Source organism: Nymphalis io, chromosome Z (genome assembly GCF_905147045.1).
Source record: "Nymphalis io chromosome Z, ilAglIoxx1.1, whole genome shotgun sequence".
Lineage (NCBI taxonomy): Eukaryota > Metazoa > Arthropoda > Insecta > Lepidoptera > Nymphalidae > Nymphalis > Nymphalis io.
In genome coordinates, this window is record NC_065918.1 from 3,665,820 (window position 1) to 3,689,286 (window position 23,467).

The 23,467-nt window shown below is 30.7% G+C and overlaps 1 protein-coding gene across 1 annotated transcript; it reads right to left on the reverse strand.

Annotated features, from left to right (window-relative positions):
• Positions 1–283: 283 nt before the first annotated feature.
• On the reverse strand, positions 284–23,240 carry LOC126780337 (F-box/WD repeat-containing protein 7). The gene is made up of 12 exons (XM_050504722.1): positions 23,045–23,240; positions 20,855–20,896; positions 20,063–20,779; positions 17,171–17,254; positions 14,117–14,161; positions 13,065–13,231; positions 10,810–11,025; positions 9,930–10,218; positions 9,467–9,648; positions 6,545–6,770; positions 5,141–5,351; positions 284–4,041 (listed from the first exon to the last, which is right to left on the reverse strand). The coding sequence occupies exons 3-12, from the start codon at positions 20,765–20,767 to the stop codon at positions 3,755–3,757; spliced, it is 2,412 nt and encodes an 803-aa protein (XP_050360679.1). The 5' UTR covers positions 20,768–20,779; positions 20,855–20,896; positions 23,045–23,240; the 3' UTR covers positions 284–3,754.
• Between the last annotated feature and the right edge of the window lie 227 nt (positions 23,241–23,467).

Genomic DNA, 23,467 nt, shown 5'->3' on the forward strand with positions numbered 1-23,467 from the left:
AATTAGTTCCTGCGTCTTATGAATCTAATATTCCATTACCTTAATTTTGTAGATGCTAATTAGAAAACTTGTAGTCAATAAAATGCTAAAATTTGTAACATAAGTTATGAAATAATATTCAACTATAATTATTTTACCTATATTTATTATAACTATATTGTTTTATCTACTATTTAAATTGAATATATTTTACTAACTATTATGTCCGAGGTCCTGCTAAGTGTATGCTTAATAAATTAAATATTAATTGACATTCAAAATAATAAAACAAAAATAACTTGAAAACAACTGATTTTATTAAAAATGATGTACAATCAAAGCAAAGTAAGAGAAATAGGATATGAAAATTACAAAGAACGTAAGAGTCGAATTTTTCGTGCGCCTCAATAATATCAGTAAATGTTCGAATAGACGTAAAAATGAAACTAGAACTTATTGTTGCACTAACTTGATTTAATTTGTTTTAAATTCATCAGCCAATTTTCTAAACTAGATCGTTCATAGTATGTACGGCGTGGGCCTAGACATGAGAGTTTTCCGGCTGACAAAAACGATTGGCTTTCCACGTGGCCGATGATCGATTAAAAAATTCGATATAACATATATCGGCAATATTATGTTGATTATCAACGTATTATTTAATTATTTATATACATAGACAATGAGTAAATTGATTATTCAGGTGGCTGTGTAACCGCATAGTATGATTGTGGCTACCTCCACCCTCTCATTCCTAGGCGCACTTAGGCAAGCAAGGAAATAATTACATTAAGTCTAAATACTAAATTACATAGTAACTAAGTAAAATTGATGGCGTAAACGCATCGCTTTTAGTAACTAGTGACAATAAACAAGAAGACGATATAAAAAAAATAACACCCGACTGCGCGTATTAACAATTTCACTGTAATTAGCTCGGACATAACCTTGACAATACACGAGTACCTATCAAGAATCTTCTATGAGTATACTTTAAAAGTAATGATAAAATGATACCGTTTTTTATAATACAGGATATAATTTAACAAATGTATAAGATTAAGTATTCATAACAAAATCTCAAAGGTATATTCTGCAGTCGAGTACGAATAAACATTGGAGTAGTCCGCTGACTGTTTTCAGTTTTGTCTGAAATGAGCTCAGTGCAATGGTGGGAGAAATACGCTCGCAACGGAATAACTACGCCCGCCCGTGGAAAGATAAAATGTCAAAGCGCCACCTTGGTTTTAAACTTTTTAACTTTCCACTGGCGTTATTAAATACTATAATTATTAAACTATACCTATTCTTCAGTCTTCGTTTAATTATTTAATCGGCAATAGATAACGCGGAGTCCGCTTCCGGTAGTAGCCGTCGAAATGTCGGAAACCGTACCAAGGTGGCGCTCGAGACTGCCCACCGATCCACCGTCTATATATTATAATATATATACACAACAAATGTTACCTCTTACAATCTAGAGCAGGTGTAACCAACACAACCTCACACACTCGTTATAGTCAAATCAGTCTAAAAATGTTGTACACAACACGGGGTACATTTTTAGTTGTAAAATATAGCAAGAGAGAGCGGCGGTGTTGGCTTACCTTACATACATACAAAGATCAGATTGACTTGATAATGATTATGCAAATTCTAACATCAAATCGATTATTGTTTTAATTCGGTACAATAAGTCTGACATACTTTAATTCATTATATAGACATACAAATTAACTTATGCGACTATATTTCAAATAGTTAAATGATAAAATTTCTGGCCATTGATTATACATTGGATTATATTTTTAAAAAATGTTTTATATTCAAAACAATTATAATAAAATTATTTAATTAATATTATTATTATAGAATTAATATTATTGTATTATAGATTAAATTTATATTGCAAGTAACACATTTGATCCGGTATCTCGTGGCGCTTGTCTTTTAAATAAATTAACTAAAAAAAATTATATCATTAAAAAATAGATTAATCAATTAATAAAAAAATTAATCAAATTACTAATATTATAGAAAAAACTGGCGTGAAACGAGTCATTTCCAATACTTTATATAGTGGCATCCCTAATATTAAATCCTTGCATATAAGAAATATTCATATAAAATCAATATATTTAACAATAATTACTTATTGGAACATAATATTGTGGTTATATTTATTATATATTTGTTACGTCTAGTGTGTTCAGTCAATCAATATTGTGTTGATTGATCTAATACATTTATGTAAATACTGTAGTGAATGAAAAACTAAATAACATAAACAAATGATAAAAAAATACTAAATATTGTTATTACTTTGACAATTGTAATTCTTATCTTATAAAATATATATATATGATTAAAACATTTATACTTAGTTAATGAGTATTTGTTTAGATTAGGGAGATGGTTTTTAATTCACTCCGGGGTCGATATTTGACCTTAATCGAAAATTTGAGTAGAACATCTATAAATTTGTGTTTTAAAACTGTTTAAACTAAAGCCTATCAATTACTATTAATCATTAAAAAAAAATCATTTGACAAACAGAGGAGAAAAAGATCCTCAACTGTTTTGTTTTTGGAATTTTATTATTATATATATTATTGTGATACTATAATAATTGTTGTATATGTCATAAGGTGTTAAAATAATTTCACTGACACATTTATTGATAAAATCAGTGGGTTTTAAAATTAAATTCAGTAAATTGTATCTAATAGAAATATATATATATATAAAACAAAATAATTAAAACTGCGAATATTTCTCATAGGTTAAGTTTGTCCGCTTGCTTTCTTTCTGTTTCAAGAATATATTTATTCATTTCATACTAAATAAAGTCAGGATCACTATCATTGACATATTTTTTTCTGAACAATAATGCAAATTATAAGACAATCACGCCAGTACAAATAACATTCCATTAAATTCCAACTAAAGAGCAAAAAGGATTATTAAAAATATAGAAGAAAAGATACCTACTTAAATAAGGAGTCAAATTATAAAATCATCTTAACATAAACTAAACCTAAGATCCGATAACCTCGAACTCTTTGGGATAATGAAGCGAATAACAATGTAACAGAAACTTGGCAATGTGAGATTGTACAGCGCCACCAGTTACAATGGGGTTAACAGGCAAGCATAGACCAAAATCAGTGTATATTGCATATTCATATAGCTGACCATGCTATATGCCATTATGAAAATCGTAATAAACTATCTGCTAGAACTACGATGTAATTATGGATGGTACTTTATTGGTATTGAATGCAGTAAAGGTAATCAGAGTACACCGTGAATATGAAAACGGTTCTTCACTCTTCCCATGTCAAGCCCGGTGGGTAAACTTTGTATTATTAGTTTCACAATCCACTTGACGGTGCCGTCAGTACGCTTTTGGTCTGCTCATTGAATCAGATCAAATATTCATTCCATTCCATAATAAATCAAAGGAATTAATACGTCCGAATATTTAATCAGATGTCTTACACCGCTAATAATGACAATGGGAGAAAATGTTCATACATGAGAAATTATTATGAAATATGAACTTTGAAAGCAGTGTTGTGCAATACAGGTGCTTGTTTCAGCAAAATATTACTTTCCAAATGCTGTTCTACTACATTTCCAAACTGATTCGTCATTCATAGCGGATGAGGCAACATGGAACTGCTAAACAGTGAGGACACTACTTCACTCTTTAGCAGTTCCACGGGGCGTACATGTTGGCATATCGGCGCACAATGCGCCGGTTGAGTCGATGCTATTCATCACATTTCCTACAAGCGCCAGGTACGTCAAAATCGAGCACTAGGAGCTTCGTCTCTTCAGTGCCATTACGCGATCCGACGGCACAAATGAGCTTAGTCGCAGAAGCTCGTATACGCCAGACCACGCCTCCAGAACCTCCAGAGCTGAGTTCGACGAGATTCCGAATAAATTCTCCAGTTCGCACGTCCCACAATTTGACGGTACCGTCGTCGGAAGAAGTGATCACAAACCGGTTGCTCGATTGAAGACATGTCACAGCCGATTGATGTTTATTAGGACCTGTCGAAAATAGATTAAATAAGTAATTTACTGAATTCAAATAGTCTATTGTAACTAAATTCTGCAGTTATTTTGATAACATTAATGAAAAGTAAATTCAAATTTATTTGATTTTATCTAACATCAATCACTGTCTGTAAATGTCATCATTTGTCACTTGACTTTGACATGTACAGTCAGGGATACAGTTTGACAAGTATATTTTTGGCACATGATCGAAATTTGAACTAATATCGACATCTTGACAAAATTTTAGACATTTATAGACTATTCAATTCGTGTTAGTTTTGCTTGTTATTAAAAAAATAAAAAACTATGCCAAATGTATTCCGTAATTCCATATGAAAGTGTAAATCAGCAAAAAAATAAAGATCTGACGTACGGACGTATAATATCAAAATTATCTTTGACATTAATTACAATAAAAGATGCATTTTGTGTTCTTGACCTAAGCAAATTATTGTCTTTTGAGATGACCTTTGACATTTTCCTTCCGTATTTTCAAGTTTTTATAAGGTTTTAATTTGTTTAAAATGCTTAATGCTATATGCTGTGAGTTTTACATAATATTAATGGTTATTTTTTATAAATTGATTTCAATATTTAAGGCATTTTATAAATAAAGTTGTATATTTGTCGCCTCGAGGTAAGTTTTGAATCTTTCATTGAAATTCAAAATTAAATAAAATCATTGTCTGTTTCATAAAAATGTTTTCAACTTACAGGGAAATCTTAAAATATTTTCCACGATATGGTTATCTTGTTTGTGGATAACAAGATAATTATAAAATTGTAACTAAATTCTGCAGTTATTAACAAGAACATAATACAGGAAAATAATCCTACATATTATTTCTGTAATTAATTTTTATCTAGTTTAAAACAATGATTGATTACAACTATGGATACCTATATTTTTAGAGTATGAATAGATGAATGCCTCTTTTTCTATAAGATGAATATGACCAGACAATTTGGAATTTATTTAAGAAATTGACATTCAAAAATATTATGTATTTAAAATAGTGTTAATTTGATATTTATATAAATTATTTAGCATATTCAATTATACAAAAAAAGAAGGTTGTTTTGGACATACCTGACAATGTATGCAAGCAATGACCAGTTGTGATGTCCCACACTTTAACAGTGGAATCAGCATTGCCGGATACCAGTATATTAGAGTGCAGTTCCATCCCAGATGTAAGAGACTGGTGGCCAGTGAGAGTGTGTTTCAGCTGTCCCGACTCAACGTCCCAAACACGAATCGATGTGTCCAAAGACCCACTTACTACGTGAACTCCATCAAACTGAAAAATTCATTCAAAAATAAAATATTTTATATAAAATAAAACTGAAATGTTTTATTTATTCAAATGGTTACATAAGCTAATTCTATGTTTAAGTTCTTATATTTCATTGAATGAAACCATGAAAATTTTAGAATGTTTTAAACTTTGTATTTCTTCTTAATTCAAACATTTCGTAATTATGTTTATTTTCAAAATGCTTTACTGTAAACAAAACAAAGTCACCGACTTAATAACACAATAACAAAATTAATTATATAAAGTATATTTGTTATGGCTTCTTCGTTCGAAATTCAAATAAATGATGAAAGAAAATTGACAATCGTGAAAGAAGAAAGAAGGGAAGATAAAAAAGACATCAATGTTTCACTAAATGTTTGTTTCATATCATATTCACAAGTTAAGCATTTAAAGTACATCAATATCGTAAGACAATATATCAAAGAGATGTATTGTCTTATGATCATTGTCAAATAAAATTAAGCTATACCTATCTATAAAACCTATCATAAATAACACAACGAACAAACGTCGATATGCTTCTGTCTATCTGTAATTAGGGTAGTTCAAAGGTTTAGCAAAAATTTTTTTTCAAAAATATTAACTACTGAGTTTCCGACTTAGTCAATCACAGTGTAATCTAAGTTAGAAGTAGATTCTAAATTCTGTACCATTTGTACTTAAACACTTGATGTGCATATTAAAGTAAGTAATTATTCAAAGGTTCGTGTAAGATCATAATAAATGAGTATGGATTAATTAATGACTTGCAATAATAATGATAAATAATAAAGAGATTATTTGTTTTCACCAAAGTAACATTATTACGATTTCCACTTAAATTTGTTGACTGTGATCTTTTTTTCATTGTCTATTTATATCATGAGTTTATTCAACAACAATTTAGATTGTAGAGATGATATAGTTAATAAATATAGATCACTTTTAAACTTAAATAATTATAATTAAAAAATAAATTAAACTATGTACTATTTATTTTAAGAGTGAAATAAATCCACAAGACTATTCCTACTTTTAAAAATTGTGAAAAAGTTTACATTAATGATATAATGTAAATGATGTAATGAAAATGATATATGTGCAGCAATGGGACGCTTACGGGCTGTCATTAATAAGATAGTCAGGCAAAGATAACTGTACTGTACCAAGTAAAAGAAGTCGGTTTTACTCACTTGTAGGCTGTATACCCTATTCGTGTGTCCCGCGAGCGTGTGAAGGCATTCTCCAGTTTCTGGGTTCCAGACTTTGACGAAGTAATCGTAAGCACCGGAAACTACCATCTTGCCGTCATATTGAACGCATCGTACAGCCGCCAGGTGGCCGACCAGGACGCGGAGGCAGCGACCGTCGGGTATCGACCAGACGCGAAGGGTGGCGTCACGGGAACCCGATACAACTCTGGAAAGGATGTGTACAGTTTTAACACACTACCACAAATGTTTGTGTTCGCTGCTTGTGAGTTAGATTAACTTCATACGATGGTGGTTAATCACTTTGCTCAATATTTCAATACCAAAAAAGCTAGCAGTCTGTTTTATAATAGTTCCTTATCCATCATTCTGTAATACTAAGAAGATATCTAATATAATAACGTGACTGTTTGCAGAGCAATTACGTTTTTATTAATTATAAGTAAATATAAAAATAGAAGATAATATAATATAGTTAATAAATATATAAAATAAAATAAAACAAAATTTTAAAAGTTTAATAAGAAATTAGAAAAATAAGAAAAGAAATAGCGTCGCAAACTCTTCAGCTTTTGCGAAAATATATTATAAACAAATAGTTCAATCATATATCTTAAATACGATTAAAGTACAACTTAGCATCGCAATAGCAGTAATTACTTTGAATAATAATTAACTCTACACTGGTTTTTCATACATGCTCTGCTCTGCGCTACGTACGTTAATAAAAAGCAATCAATCACACATAATATGATTATTTGTTAATCAAATATATAAACGTCGCTCAGCTAGCTCGCTTTAAATATTCATTAATATATTCACATTTTATGTAATACGTAGCAAAAATATGGTAAATAAGGTGGAGATTAACGACATGTATCGATAATAATGACATTTCAGTGGCTGGGCCTATGTTTATGTATTATATATGCCCTGTTCTTCCAGGCAAGAATTAGATAGGCACGTTGCCCGTGTAACGCGCCTAGACTACCACAGCTTGTTTGGCTCGATTCCGAATCAGGAAGAACACATACACTTGGCAACACATGAGGAGCTATCGCATATTCGTTGAGCTCATAGTGATGATGATAAATGATCAACTTTTGCAACGGATGTTAATAACTTATTATAACGACGTCAAAACTTAGAACACTTGTATATATTGTAACGATATTAAACAAGTGTTTCCGTATCGATAGTTTTAATATATTATGTAATCGAATATGATTACGTGGACATGTTTGATGAAAGAAAAAATGCAAACGAGAAACGTTTGCGTTAACTCCGATTTATAATTGACGCATTTTTTTTTTTTTTTTCTATTAAAATAAATCTATTATCTATATCTAATCTGTAGCATTGTACACAACATGAAGTTTTCGTTGCAAGGCAACATATACATATTAGCACGATTCGTACACACTTACGATGAAATACAATTAATTGTTCACTAAGTAAGTTTTATATGTTTACAGTACAATAAAAATATATATATAAAATATATGTTATTATATAATTGTGAATGTTATCAGTTATTCTGCAACGCATTTATTAATAAATATTTCACCTTGAAAGTGTATAAGATTGTAATAAACAAACTATTTAAAATCGCTTGTTATATATAATAAATATTGTACTCAACAAAGACCCCTTATAAAGAGACGACACTATTATGGTATTATGTCATCAGTTGATTGTGAAGTAGATTACTTGATTCATCCGGCACCGATCAGTCTAATCCGTTTTACATTAATATATAATACGGGAATAAACGTCGCCGCTGCGACGGAGCTAGTTATAGAAAATACATTCGTTGATAATTGTGGTTTGTTTAGCGCGGCACATCTCAAACGTTGTCTAATCTCAATGGAGTTTTCTAACAAATAAATTCGTCTTCACGTTCTGAAAAGATTACGCTAAATCGATCGTTGAATGAGGTTTCAGATCGGGTCGTAGCGCTCTTAGAACCATTTTATTTCTCAACGTGATGCTCTTTACGAAATTAAATCAAATTCAAGCGTCTACGTGTTACACTAGTAGTATCGACTGTACCTTGATAAAATCAGTCGTTACGGACATTGCTTTAATAATTATATTTCTTGTAAGCAATATCAGAGTAAACTCATTAGAAGTCAATTAAATATATAATTAATTGAACATTATATCTGTAGCTCGCTGGTTATGTAGAAACTATGCGAAGTATCGACATTTTATTATTACATATTTTTTATCTTCGACTTTTGTAAAGATCGTTCTATTATGTCTATTTTAAATGTAAAAAGAATCAATTCAAAAGCAATTCGAACATCAAACAATAATTCAAACAGTATAAAAGAAAATAATCGAGAACAAGTTCGCAAATAACGGTGTTGTATATAACAAGTTAAGCCTCGTCTTGTTTCCTTTCGCACGCGTCAACAATGAAATATCGATTGAAAACATTTACTTATGAATTGAAGTAAAATGGATACAATGATGGAATATTTTTCCTTTCTTTAAAACTCCTCATAGACTCAGTTAAACTGCAGAATTGTGGCATTGTGTAACTCAGGACTTTATTTAAATTAAGTTATTAAAGTCAAAGGTGAATAAAATTCAAAAACAATTGCTATCGTTCGCTCGCAAAGAATGATTATTAAATTATACAAAGCGAAGCATTTGAAACACTCCATTCGCATTACAAATACAAACAATAAACATTTCAGCTTCCAACTTTTTAAAGCTTCAGCAACAAAAATACAGAGATCTAATTAAAATTATATACAAAGATATTATATACATGTAACAATATTATATTTATATATTTCTTGGTAGCCAAAACATGTTTATTATAAATGACATAACATTTCAAATCAAATCCATTCGTACATTGAAGATAATTCATATATTTGTTTTTTTTTTTACCTTTTCTGATGCAAATGCATGCAACGGACGGTAGACGTGTGACCAGCTAGTACTTTAAGGCACTGTCCCGTTTTCGCGTTCCATACACGTAGAGTACGGTCAGTTGATCCACTGATGACGAGGTCGCCTACCATCTGCGATGACCAGACACCACCCGAGTGGCCGACGAGCGTGCGTAGACACTGTAATATTAATTAAGGTATTACTTAACACCAACCGCTCTCTGTAGCATGTAGGTTATAAGGAAGGACCAATATCGGTTCCTATATTTAACTAATAAATATAAATCGATCGTATTTGAATTACGAGTGTGAACATATGAAATTTATATTAAATGTTGTTCATAAAATTAAATACTTTGATTATAATAACTATATGATACGAGTAATACATAGGCCGGTAATGTATAGGCGGTATGTATGTATGAGGTTGTAGTATAAACCAAATGAGAATCGATTCTCACCTTCCCAGTAATGGCTGACCAGACCTTTAGCGTTGTATCATCGCTACCGCTCAAGATTCGGTTCCCGTAGAACTGTAGGCAGGTTATAACGTGTTCGTCATGACCACGCATCACAATTGGATTGTTCACTGGCTTATGTAGCCAATTGTCCTGAATCAGTGATTGGCGCATGTAGGCTGCCTTCCAGGGGCTGACGCAACGTGGTAATGACCTCGGCATCTTTTTTAGGGTTGTGAGACCTATGCGACGACATTGCTCCTTCCATAGGAGATTATCATCAGCCAGGAACCTATGATTTTATTCAATAAAAATTAAATATCTGATATATTGTCAAATTGTAGAGTTAATTATATCCTATAATTATATATATAACATAACAAATAGTGTTAAAATAGTATCATTAATATTAAAATAATTTATCACTAATTTTCTCCTACCCTATTATTTATCGGTATTAAAACATTATGAAGTCGACGTTTTCAACATTCTTGTTTTAAATTTTAGGAAATAATTATAAAAATACCGATATAACAGTAGAAAAAGAAACCAAAAAAAAATCAAAGTTAGGAGGATTCTTATCGCGAAGGATATTGGTTGATCTCTCCACACCCAAGATACATTTTCACAAATCGACAGCGATTAAAACATTCATCATATTATTCCAAATGATAATAAAAAACGTATAATAAAAAAAGAATACGATTTTACTTATAAATGTTGTTTAGTGGGTGATTAAAAAAAATGCCGCGTCTTCTTCTTTCGAGTGAAAAAATATATAATATATATAATAATAAGTAAATAGGTAACCAAATAAAAATAAACGAAAAACAAATTCAATATACAACTGCAGTCTATAAATAGGCACATGTTAATTCCTTACCTCCAATACCGGCAAGTCTGTGCAGCACGCAATAGATCTTTCGGCTGCAAATATCCAAGAACGGTAAGAGCCAGTTCCTTAGGTAGGAGAGATATGAAGTCCCGTTGAAAGAGAGGCTCGATAGCCTTCATCATGTAACGAACGTGACTTGCGGCGCAGCGGTTTATCAGAGCGTCGATTGCTTGGATCTTCTCGCCGTTAGACCATGATTGAAATCTACGAAAATATATAACTTAAGAATTCGGAGTTTCGTTTCAAAACACGGCTGTCGAAATGGCATTTTTTCATCCACAATACAATATGGTAATGTAAAACAATCAATGACTTCTAAAACAAGAGGTATTGTACACAGACATCGTCTTCTAAAAACGTTAAGTAGACAAAAAAAAAATTGTTTTAAAACAAGTTTTATGAATAATTTATGAAAGCCTCAAATATACCAAAAATTCAGCTAGATGACTAAAATTTCTTTAAAAATATTTCTTGACTGGTTCCAATCGCTTATAGACTATGGTCAGCAATAAGCAAAACAGCGCAACGTAACATTAAGCTTCAATTTGTGGTCAATTTTATGATTATTCAATCATATTTCGACAAAATAGCCGAAATGGATAGAAAATAAAAATGTCCTAATTACGCCATTCCATTCGCAATTTCCTGCCATATATTGCCGTTTCTGATATTTCGTACTATAATCTTACTTGTAATTCGAAAATTTTCTTTAATCACCTACTAGTGGTAGGTTTTGTGCAAGCTCGTCTGAGTAGGTACCACCCACTCGTCAGATATTCTACCGCAAAACAACAGTACTTGGTATTGCCGTGTTTCGGTTTGAAGGATGAGTGAACCAGTGCAATTATAGGCACAAGGGACATAACATCTTAGTTCCCAAGGTTGGTTGCGCATTGGTATGTAAGTGATGGTTAAAAATTCTTACATTGCCAGTGTCTATGGGCGTTGGTGACCACTTACCATCAGTGGCCCATCCGCCTACCAATACTATAAAAAAGTACCGAAGATCGTGTATTTAATGACGGGCGCTTAAATTTTTTTAACTTATTGTTACTTCAATAGTCAATGTTAAAAGAAAATCAAGATCCACGTGCCTGATGATTTTTAAAAAAAAAAAAAATTTTTTTAATACCACTGTTTTAGCTTTGTAGGAAATCTATTAAAAAACCTAGCGAGCGCGATTGTTTCTCATGAAATTTATGTATTTATATCCTGAAAAATTCAAAAACGGTAAACGTTTCGAAAGCAAAGCCTAACTAGTCTACCCACTAACTAAAAAGGTAAAACATTTATGAGCTTCAATGTTAGCAATAACAATACCGTTTTTAAACGCTGACAACAATTGACAAAACGGGATCACAATATTAATGCGCACAAATTTAAATAAAAAGCGGTTACCTAAATATTATCGAGTCAAATTAAATCCAGCGAGATATGCTGAATAAATAATGTTTAATATAGGAATAAATAAATGTTTTTTTCCATAATTTTGAGCACTGAATAAGAACAGAACTGTAATTTCTTTATTTGAGACTAACTTTCAAACAAAACGTTAGAAAGTTGGCTTATCTATAAATTTTTATTCTACCCTAAAAATTATTACTGATTAGATAAACAATGCTATCCTCTTCTTTCGAATATCAAATCAATATATAAATAAAAAGAGAGAAATCAATGTTAAATACATTAAAGTGAGGCCGTTTATCCCTATGACGAACATTAGTAACATATAAAAGTGTTTATGAACGCACAGAGCTCAAAAATATAAATAAAATTCAATCAGTATCAATCACAGTCATAGCCTTGTTAAAACTTGGCACGTTTCAAAATGATATTTAGTGAACATCCCTGAAAAGCAAGATGATAAGACTTGAGAGGATTAAAACAGCCGACAGCTCATAACGCTCGTGTGAACATTGCACACGCTAGCTGTACCAGAGTTATTCCACTTCGCTGCTAACACGAAACAAATTCAGCAAATTTTACATATTGCATATCAAAATTGTTATTGAGGTATAAAACTAAATAAAATGTTATAACATTTAAATTGATACGAGAGATTGTTTTTAATATTTTTTATTTACATTTGTAAAAAGTATTTCTCAGCTGTTTATTCAAACGCGTAAAATGTTACTTCAAATAGTATACAGAAATTTATCTTAATGAAGTATTCAAACGTTTAATAAGTGTTTCATGATAATTACAATGATGTAAAGGTATTTTTGTGGTTAATATGTACTTACTTGTTGAGCCATTGCTTTAGTTCAGGAGGTCCTTGAATGTTATTAGTTTGAATTGCAATATTGGCGTGAATGTTTGGCCATTCTGATCCGGGTCCGACGACAACGCTTCCATCTGGACAGAACTTCTTTGCTGATTGAGGCCGAGGGGGCTCGTAGCGTCTTTTTCTCTGTAAATAAAATTCAATTAGACTATCATACTATTACTACCATACATTACATATAAAAAAATATATTTAAAAAGAAACAAACAAAAATACTTACATAATATTTAGAAATTATTATAAAATTTAATATTCTTAAGGTTAAAAGTAAAAAATTAAATGAAAGAAAAATAAACATAATATAATAAGTGTTCTATGATTAGTAGTTTTGACCATTTATTATTTATCAATATTAGAAACTAAATATCATTACAAAAATATGTGTTCTATCAAACAGAATGCATTTAGTAATAATACCTCTATCTACGTTTCAGTATCGTGCATCTGGACTATCCAATTACACTTCATCTAGAAGGTTTCATAATTTGTCGACCGTTAGTCAGTTAGGATTGATATCTTCGTAAACGGTTTTATTAGATTTAAAAATATATTACTCGCTGTTACAGAATGTAATAGAATGCGACATCGGAAATTATTAACTTTGATTAGAGTCCTTTGAGGATTATAGTCACGTAACTTTATATATATATATAAGTATAAGATTTTCCTACGGTAGTTTCTAGTATGATAATATGATGATTAATTTTATTTTGGGTGTTATATTAACGATTTTTTTTTTCATTTAGAATTACAAATTATTATGTAATTTTTTTATAACGTTCGTACATTAAATCCTCTAGCTTCCAATTTGGTATTTGAATACCAAACCCTAATGATAAAAATAACGATAAGTCTAATGCAAGTATTACGAAAAATATTACTGTAATGTAACCGTAACAAAATTGTTCGGTCCATCTAAAGGGAGATAAAATATAAAAAAAAAACAAATAAAAATATGATTACAACAATACAATACAATATTTTTTAACTCGAGATGAAATTTTCACTTACCCAAAGTCGATCATCTGACTCCGGTTCATCCTCTTCGTCGTCGTCCTGCAAATAAAACTGTATTAATATTTTATATATTATGTATTTCTGAACATATATACCGCAACACTTAACATGAATTTCTTTTAAATTGTCAACAAACTGCACTGCTGTTCGAGGGATGTTTTATCTACTTTGAAAGAATTAAAATATTGAATGACCAAAAAATATTTTTTTCTGTTCATTGTCATGTTTTCTATTCCCTGGCTTTTATGTGATGGATAAATAATGCTGACGCGGTATTTTCTTCACACACTACCAATCTCCGAATCTAAGATAAAGTTTTCTTTAGTACAGCTTTGCCAATATTCATTTGTAAATCGTCAAACTTATCGTCGACTACGTTCACAAAATAAGCTACCTCTCTATCTCGAAAATTATGCATAATAAATGAAACTATACGTATATGTAAAAATAAAAAGAAAAAAAATGTCAATTTCCGTCATTCGTAGCCCGGATCGGTAAATAGCAAACCAATGAGAGCTTCCGAATTAAATCTCGTAGACAATTCTATTATTCATAAATAAAATGAGTCTTTTCATGTGTATAGTAAGAGGAAGTAAGCGTCTAATATAAATAGCAACACTGTTTTGATTTAAAAATGACAACGACAAGAGGACGGTAGTAATGAACAAATAAGCGATTCACACTCAACGCCCTTCATGAGGATGTCCTGTACGGTATGAGGGATCCGAAAACAACGTAACATGATATACAATACACATAATCACGACAATCACGTCGTATCTGTTTAAATCAAATATATTTGGAAAGAACGATCGGCGAACGATCCATGAAGATTTCTTTTTCTAAAAGTCTGTGAATGTCCCACTGCTAGGTTAAGGCCTCCTCTCCTTTTTTGAGGGGAAAGTTTGAAGGTTATTCCACCACGGTGCTCCAATGCGGGTGGGAATACACATGTGGCAGAATTTTAGTGAAATAATACACATACAGGTTTCCTCACGATGTTTTCCTTCACCGTCAAGCACGAGAAGAATTATAAACACAAATATAGCACATGAAAATTCAGTGGTGCTTGCCCGGGCTTGAGCACACTATCTTCGCTTACTTTGCGCATTTCTAGGGATGACTTATTATTATTTCTAAATTAATATTCTTATAAATATAATATGAATAAGAATTTTTAAAAGAATATACTAAATTTTAAAAATAATAATAATTGTTATAAATTATATAAGAAAATTATTTGAAGGTCGACGGAATTTTTGCCTTTTGTCAACAACAATATAATTATTATATTGAAATTGGTTTTCGCCTGCCGCTTCAGATACGTGTTATGCGGGGATGGGGCGGGGTTGTTGTTAGCCTATGATCTTTTATTGGGATTCAAGCTTGCTTAATACCAAATTTCATTAAAATCGGTTCAGTAGTTTAGCCGTGAACACGGAATAGGCAGAAAGACAAGCAGAGTTACTTTTGCATTCATATATATATATATGATATTAGTATAAATTGTAATATTAGATTTTATAACGAGCGTCGTAAGGAATTTAATCCTAATTAAAAACTAAGCGGTTATGAAAACATTCAACTTTGTTGAACACGTTGATGTTATACAGACCACCTGAGACGATTTCATATCGGACACTGTATATCTTGCGGTTTTGCCGCTACGAATTAGCTTTGTTCTGTCGCCAGTGAGGTTTCCATAAAACCTCCTAATAAGGAAAAAGAAAGACAATATAATAAGTACATTTTTTTATTTACTTTATCGTAAAGAAAACCGATCTTAATTATACAATATATATATATATATATATATATATATATATATATATATATATATATATATATATATATATAAAACAAGATCTAAAAAGCCGTCTATCAACTAACTCGTCAAACTAAATGATATTAAAATAATAAAATTTCATTCGTCATCCACGATTTCCAAGACAATCGCTTTGAATCACAACAGCTTATTCCGGCGATTTGATTTTGGTGTTAAAATATATTGATTCATAATTTATAATTCAAATATGGATCTGATAAATATATCTGATTCTTAAAGTTGGAGCGACACTATCTTACCATTTTCAGAATGTGATATTCATGTCATAAGTAATTATAGTCAAACAATGACATAGTTTATGACAATGAAATGTCAAGAATATGATGTTCTCGGCTTATCTCCAGAGCGCGTGTCGTTTTTATAACAAAGTAATACTTTGACCCCGAAACAAATGGTAGGTATTGTTATGTTTTTTTTATTATTGAGACAGTAAAAGTTGATTTTCGCGTTCGATTATAAGCTATTGAAATGTTAAAATACTTTTATGTATGTACAAAGTGCCGATGGTAGGATGGTACCTATTTACCAGATATTTTACTCCCAAATAGCAACAATATATCGCGGTGTTCTATAAATAGTAAGCGAGTGAAATTTCAAACAAAGTTAGTCAATAGAAGTTAGTCTTTTACATATACAGCTACCTTTCCCGACATCGGTTTTATCATACTAATATTTTTATATTATATATAAACATTAAAGCACAATACAATACGCCTCGCGTGTTTTTTACGCGTTTATTTACGTATCTCGTAATATTTGTAAAACTACCCGTTTTAATTGAACAAAAAAAAAACAAATATTTATCGAAATAAAACTATTAAAATGAATATGTTATTTATTTTGATAGGGATTAATACTTTGTGACAAAACTAAAGTTGTAGTCGTCATATTTACTTTTTTTAAACATAAAAACTAATCTACGAAAGTGAGATATTTGCTTGACGCTCTGTAAACATTTCGGAGACCTACAAATCTCTCATACAAAGTTTTTGTATTTATGTGAAAAAGCTTCGGTAGCCTTCACTTCAAAAGCGGCTGGAACTACAATTTTCTTTTTCTACTAAGTCGGCATATTAAGCTAAATCTTAAAAAAAATATGCAACATATTACATAAACGATCTTGAAACGATACTTGAGACTATAATATTAGTATGATAGCTTACGTGCCCATCATTTTTATTTATTAGAATTACATTACTTACCTCATGAGATGAAAGACATGTGCACCAAGACTCTTCGTTTACGTCGTCGTCGGAGTCGTCATCGCCCTCGCAATACTGGTAGCTCTGAAACATCGTGAGTATTTTAGAAAAACTATATAGTGTGGTATGGTTGTTACTGCGTTTTATTCTTTTTTAATTTAATACAAATAAAATATTCATAGATATTAAAAGCGATACAATATTGTTCTATGTACAATGTTATGTAAGAGACTTATGACAATAAAATACACTTATTAAGATAAATTGTACATATGCAACAACGCATACCGTTGTATATATTTTAATTGTTGATGTTATTTTTTTTAAATTTCTTAGAATATTTGTATCAACTTTATAGCGAATTTGATGACGTAACAGTAAAAAAAATCCTCGGTGACAATTGTCTTACGAAATCATATAGATCATGCGATTTGAGTGCACGTAAAAAATATGACGTTACAAGTTTGTAACGCGTTTTGTGATCATGTGATCTTTTTTACGTTTCAACCAAAACTAATTGCATAAATTAGAAATATATATATAGCGTTACTTATCTTATATTAGGATAATACATAATTTAATGTTTTCAATTATCTGTCCCTACGTAAGCCATCATATTAATGAAAGCGACCGTTCAATACCGTGTTAAAATGAAGGATTGCCGGAAGGTGCTCGCCAATTGAAGAAACAATAACTTCTATAAAATCTGTGTGTGCATATAAATCGCTAGCTTCCGGACACGTGTGACGAAAGGGACAGGTGTTTAGAGTCAAAGTATAAGCTATCGCTACCTCAAATCAAAATATTTTTTGCGTGAAAGAGTAACAAAGACATATCCATCAATCCTCCAAAACTTTCGCGTATATAATATTAGTAGGTTAGGATACTTAATTTGATATTCAAGTCCAACGAACAGATGTCTTAAGTGTTTCAAAAAACTAACTTTGAAAGAAATTTGCAATAAGCTAGATATATTTACCTAGTTATACTAGTTGTACTGAATTACATTGAATTATTTTCGTTCAAAACTGTTGAAAAAGAGAAGAACGAATAGTATTCAATTACGATTGTTACTTTTTAACATTCGTAATTGAAATGACATTTTTTATTTTCAAATTGAAGCTATGCATTCATATAACCGTTATGTTACTTCATTGTTTTATTATTTACTAGTATAAAATGTAGTACAAATATGCCTTTGTGCACGTGCATAAAAAATGAATTAAACTGGTAGTTTAGATGACTGTGGCTCGGTATTTTACAGATATATTTCATTTCGCTTCACTTATTTTGTGTAATATACATAAAATATATGTCAAATTTTGATGTACACATATCCATATTATATATGTTAGCATAATTCAAATCTATCGTAGCGTTTTATCTGCAGTTTTGATTATTTCCTTGCGTTTAACATTCTGTGAAGCACTTCTTCTATTATGCCTCTAATGACGTCTTATACGTAGAAATCGACAATGTAATACTTTTTAAGTGATAGCATAAACACACCCTATTGGTTCCGCCACGTAAGTAAGCTAAGTATTCGTTTACTACAAATTGATGTAGCCTTCCCTAGCCTAGTTACGAAGATTCCACGATAAAAATAATCAATACCCGTGTTGATTGCATGCATTTTAATTCGCATTTTGTCTGGGCAGTTACAGGCTCGTTGCAAGTAAACTATTCGACCTAAACCAATTACCACCGTCGCCCAACAAATAAAAACTTGAATGGTTTCACTTTTGCCATATTAATTAGATCCCGACATACTTATGGCTAACTATATAAATGCATAATTTATCTACATCTAATCTCTTTCGGACATTTTAATTATGGCTGCTGTCAGGTACATTGTACCGATAGGAATTGTCGGGATATTTTATCGCGAAGCGTCTACCACCTGTCATCCGCTCCACAACCCGTCACGCACACGCACCGGTAACCTGGCGGGTTGCTAAGCCTATGGCTTTTTCGTTTTAAGATTTTTATTTAAACTATAAACTTTAAAACATTTTCCGACTCCGCTATAACAAACCTAGCTAATATTACTCATGCGAATGTGAGTTTATTTGTATCTTACACTTACTGCTAATGAACCGATCATCATGAAATTTTGCATCTTTTGTGAGGGGTGCAGAAAAGGACATAGATTACCTAACACTTGACACTTTCTGATCCCTACATCTGTGGATTTTATATATTTTAATAATCCAAAAAACTATAACTCATTTATTTATCTTATAAAGTGCTATATTATCCTACATAATGAGAGTTTAAATGGAATGCCTTTTAAATTCATTGGCTGGCGTTGATTTTACAAAGTGTAGCCTGATTACAAGCTGTACCTTGCGGTTACGTCCGCATTATATTTTGGATTACACGCTTGTTTTATCAACATGAAACGTACGTTATCAACAACATTTCTTTAAACAAAACCATTACAGTTTACTAGATTGATTGACGTCCATTGCTGCTGCTCCGCTGTTCGAATCACAGCGTTTTTTATAGAAAAATCATTTTAGTAATATATATTGCTACAAATATTTTTTAAATTTGATTGTTAAAGCTTTTGTAATATTTTATATAAAATATTTTACGTACGAACAGAGTGAAACTTTATGACTAAAATATTTCACAATTGAAATAGGGAAAAAAATCATATTTAATAATCATCCCTATTAATAATATTTTATTGACCTGTCTATTATTTCGTTATAGTTTAAACATTAAAATATTAGGCTAGCTTATTTGGAAATAAACAAAATGAGAACACTAATACTAAAGAGAAAAATATGAAATGCTATCAAATATATGTAGGTACATACATACATACATACATACATAAACATATTTATAATTGGTATAAAATATCATATCAAATCCAAAACTCACGGATGACTTGGAGCTGCCACTTCCATTTCTCTTGCTGCTGTCATCCAATCCTAATAACTTCTCAGCATTTGATGTTGAAGGAACAGTGAACTCTTTACTATCTGAACTAGAACTAGATGCATTCGAACTTGACCTACCCGATTGTCCGCTACCATCACACAAATCAGAATCCCCTGTTTGCTCCATCAGATCACTTTTATAAAGCTTCCCTTTAGGAAAGTCTTTCTTTTCTTGTAAATTACTACTCAACAATTTCTGCATAAAATCTACTTTCTTAGGGGGTGGCTCGACAATCGAGTAAAGTGGAGTTCGGGAATATATCATGTTTTTAATTGTGGCATTACTACCCTCACAATCATCACTTTTGCTGCAACCAGGTAAACTAAAGTCATTTGTTATCATATTAGAGAGTGTTGATATAGTTTCAGAACTGGACGCTAGACTTGAATTGGCACTTGATAAGTTGCCCGAGTAACGTGCCCCTGCATTGATTTCTCCATCAACTATCATACTAGAACAATGCTTCAGCATTCTATTTTCCTCCTCGAAATCTTCACGTTCGAGGTCATCAATTTTTTGTCTAACATTACATGAATCACCCGACTTCTCAGCAAGCCTGTTGTTACAATCAGTCTCAACATTTTCATATGTAATTTTGTTTCTCTCGTACAAGTCACACTTGGAATGTGAACATGATGGTTCCATTCTAAATATATTCTGAAATGAATGCTTTATTTCAAAGAAATATTCAATATTTTTAATATTATGCTCTAACTTGACTAAAACACTTACTGTTATCTCCTAATTGTAACTAGTCTTGCATGGGTGGTTTACCTGTAAAAATTAAGTATTAGTTAAAAATATTAACCTACAAACAAGGTCGCATTCAGCATTTATTCGAAAGTGACAGTATATTTCTATAGTTTAACTAATAAAGCAACTTAAATAAATGTAATAATTTTTAACTGATACATATTTATGAAATTCGCTTATTATGTCATCAATCTTTTGCACACACAATTAAGGCCACAGAAAAGAAGATCATGTTATAATTACAAATAGAAACTTAAATATATATAGGTAATATATATTTAAGTTGCTATTTGTAATTATATATATATTTATTAATTCAAAATGTAAACTAAATGAATACAATGTCAGTACAGAACATTATTAACGCAGCCTATCACTGGTATTGAGTAAAATGTTTTAATAAAACTAAGTATATATATTATACAGCAAATACTTCAAATTTTTTAAAATATTATTTTTTACTAATCTCGTTTTATTTAATAGACACACAAACCAATTAATAAATTTTTAAAGAATATGTTGTAATATACAGAGACATTTTTTATAGACAAGTAAAAACTTTGTAATGTTTTTTATTGTGTCTACAAAAACAAATATAATTGGTAGGTTTTATTAAATTATTGATACACCACTATCTATATCATACTTGCATGTTAAGGTAAATATTACAATGAATACAAATATTGACTGAGACCGAATTAATTTTTCAGTACAATGTAGGCCTCATTTTAAAACTCCATCAATATGTACATTTTGAAATTGTTACACTCCACAGTTTATAATGACAATATGTAAACTGATGTGATACATTACTTATATGAAACTTTACATAAAATTTATACTCAAATGAAAATAAAATTGATTTTAAATAGTTTTAGTACCGCTCATTTTCTGGTCTGAAGATATAAATAAGAGTCAAGATAGAATGTTACTATTAAAAATTTAACATAATAGTCACAATATATGATTAATAATTCTTCTCTATTTTTTTTTTCCAGAGTCAGTGCACCCTGCACTTGTACGTATTCTGTATATAACTTAAAAAAAACTTACTGAAGTTAAAAACATTTTTAAAGTTAGATAATTTTTTATAATTTTCTTCGTGGTTATGATAGGAGTGAGTTTTATGGTTGTATGTAGTAGTTAAAAATAAATTTACATAAAAAATAATCCTGCATCTTAATATAATTCATATGAGAAAAGTTTGATTTGATTATATTTATGGTATATCGATGAAAGATACTTTTTTATTTATTTGTAAAATTTGTAATTGCATTATTTTAATGTTACCTTCTAAAACAAGTTAAGTTAGTTCATATATTATTGTTTGACATCAATTGAACAATACAATATAAAGATTTTTGTTAAAATTAACCTAAATTAATGTAAATAAAAAACTCACAAAGCACTTAAAAGATGATTCATTTGACATTAATTTTGAGACAAATTATTTTAAATACTTCTGTCAATAATAAAGGTTTGTGTATGATTTTATATTGAATTTATAAGGCTCAATTAGTAATTACATATATAACTGAATATAGTCACAAAAGCAACAAGTTACTAGCATGCAAGATGTATGGAGACAAAATGCACAATAACTTCACAATCGGTCCCACAAGGCCATTACTAAATACCTATCAACTAAACCACTGTCAGAATCAAGGCCAAATTAATCTTGTTCCTCATTTCATAGAAAAAAGGACAGAAGAAAACAAAATAAAGAACTATATGCTTTCACATCGAAAGAAATGTTGATTTCTTTAAAACACGTATCATACGTGTTTCGTCTGTTGCGAATGCAGGAAATCGAACCATGTGTATTTAAACTAAAAAAAAAGAACAGCGACTCCGACATAAAAGTCTCTGAGCGTGAGAATTTTTTTTTTCACGCGGTGCAGGATTCACATGCACTCGTACGAACAAAAAAAATCTCCTGAGGCGTTTGTCCACGGTTTATGGCGAAATTCACTGACCTTTTCGTAAAAAATCTATTAGACCCAGCCACTGACCTATATAATAATACGTATAGTTGTATGCGCAGAAACGCACTGCCAGCTGAATAGCTCTATCTGGGGTTTTGAAGGGATAAGGTGTGAAAACATAAAAAAGTGGAATGAGAAATAACGAACCCCATATCCGTCATACAATATTGTTTAACTCACTTACCTGTACGATTTTTACTATAAAGAATGAATCATTGGTTCTTCGTGTTATTTGCTTGTTTTAGAAACATAATAATATACTATGTTTAAAATCGTATAATGTTCAGCAGTCTAGACTATCTTTTCACGACCAACACGGTGGTGGCCATCCATCGACCATAAACGTATAGAACGATTCACGGATTCAGTACATGGTAAGTAGTCTGTGGTGCTAACTGTAGAGATGTAGATTAAGTAGATACTCGCCTGCTTAGTGTTGTCATATAAGAAATATACCATCTTATTAATAGTGATCATAAGGTTTCAAAACGGCGCCACTGTATATGAACTAAATTAAATCAAAATATATAATTTCTGCTTGTATTTGTTGTCATTAAACTTTAATAAATTATATAATCCGATTTATTTGGAATATTCTTACTACACA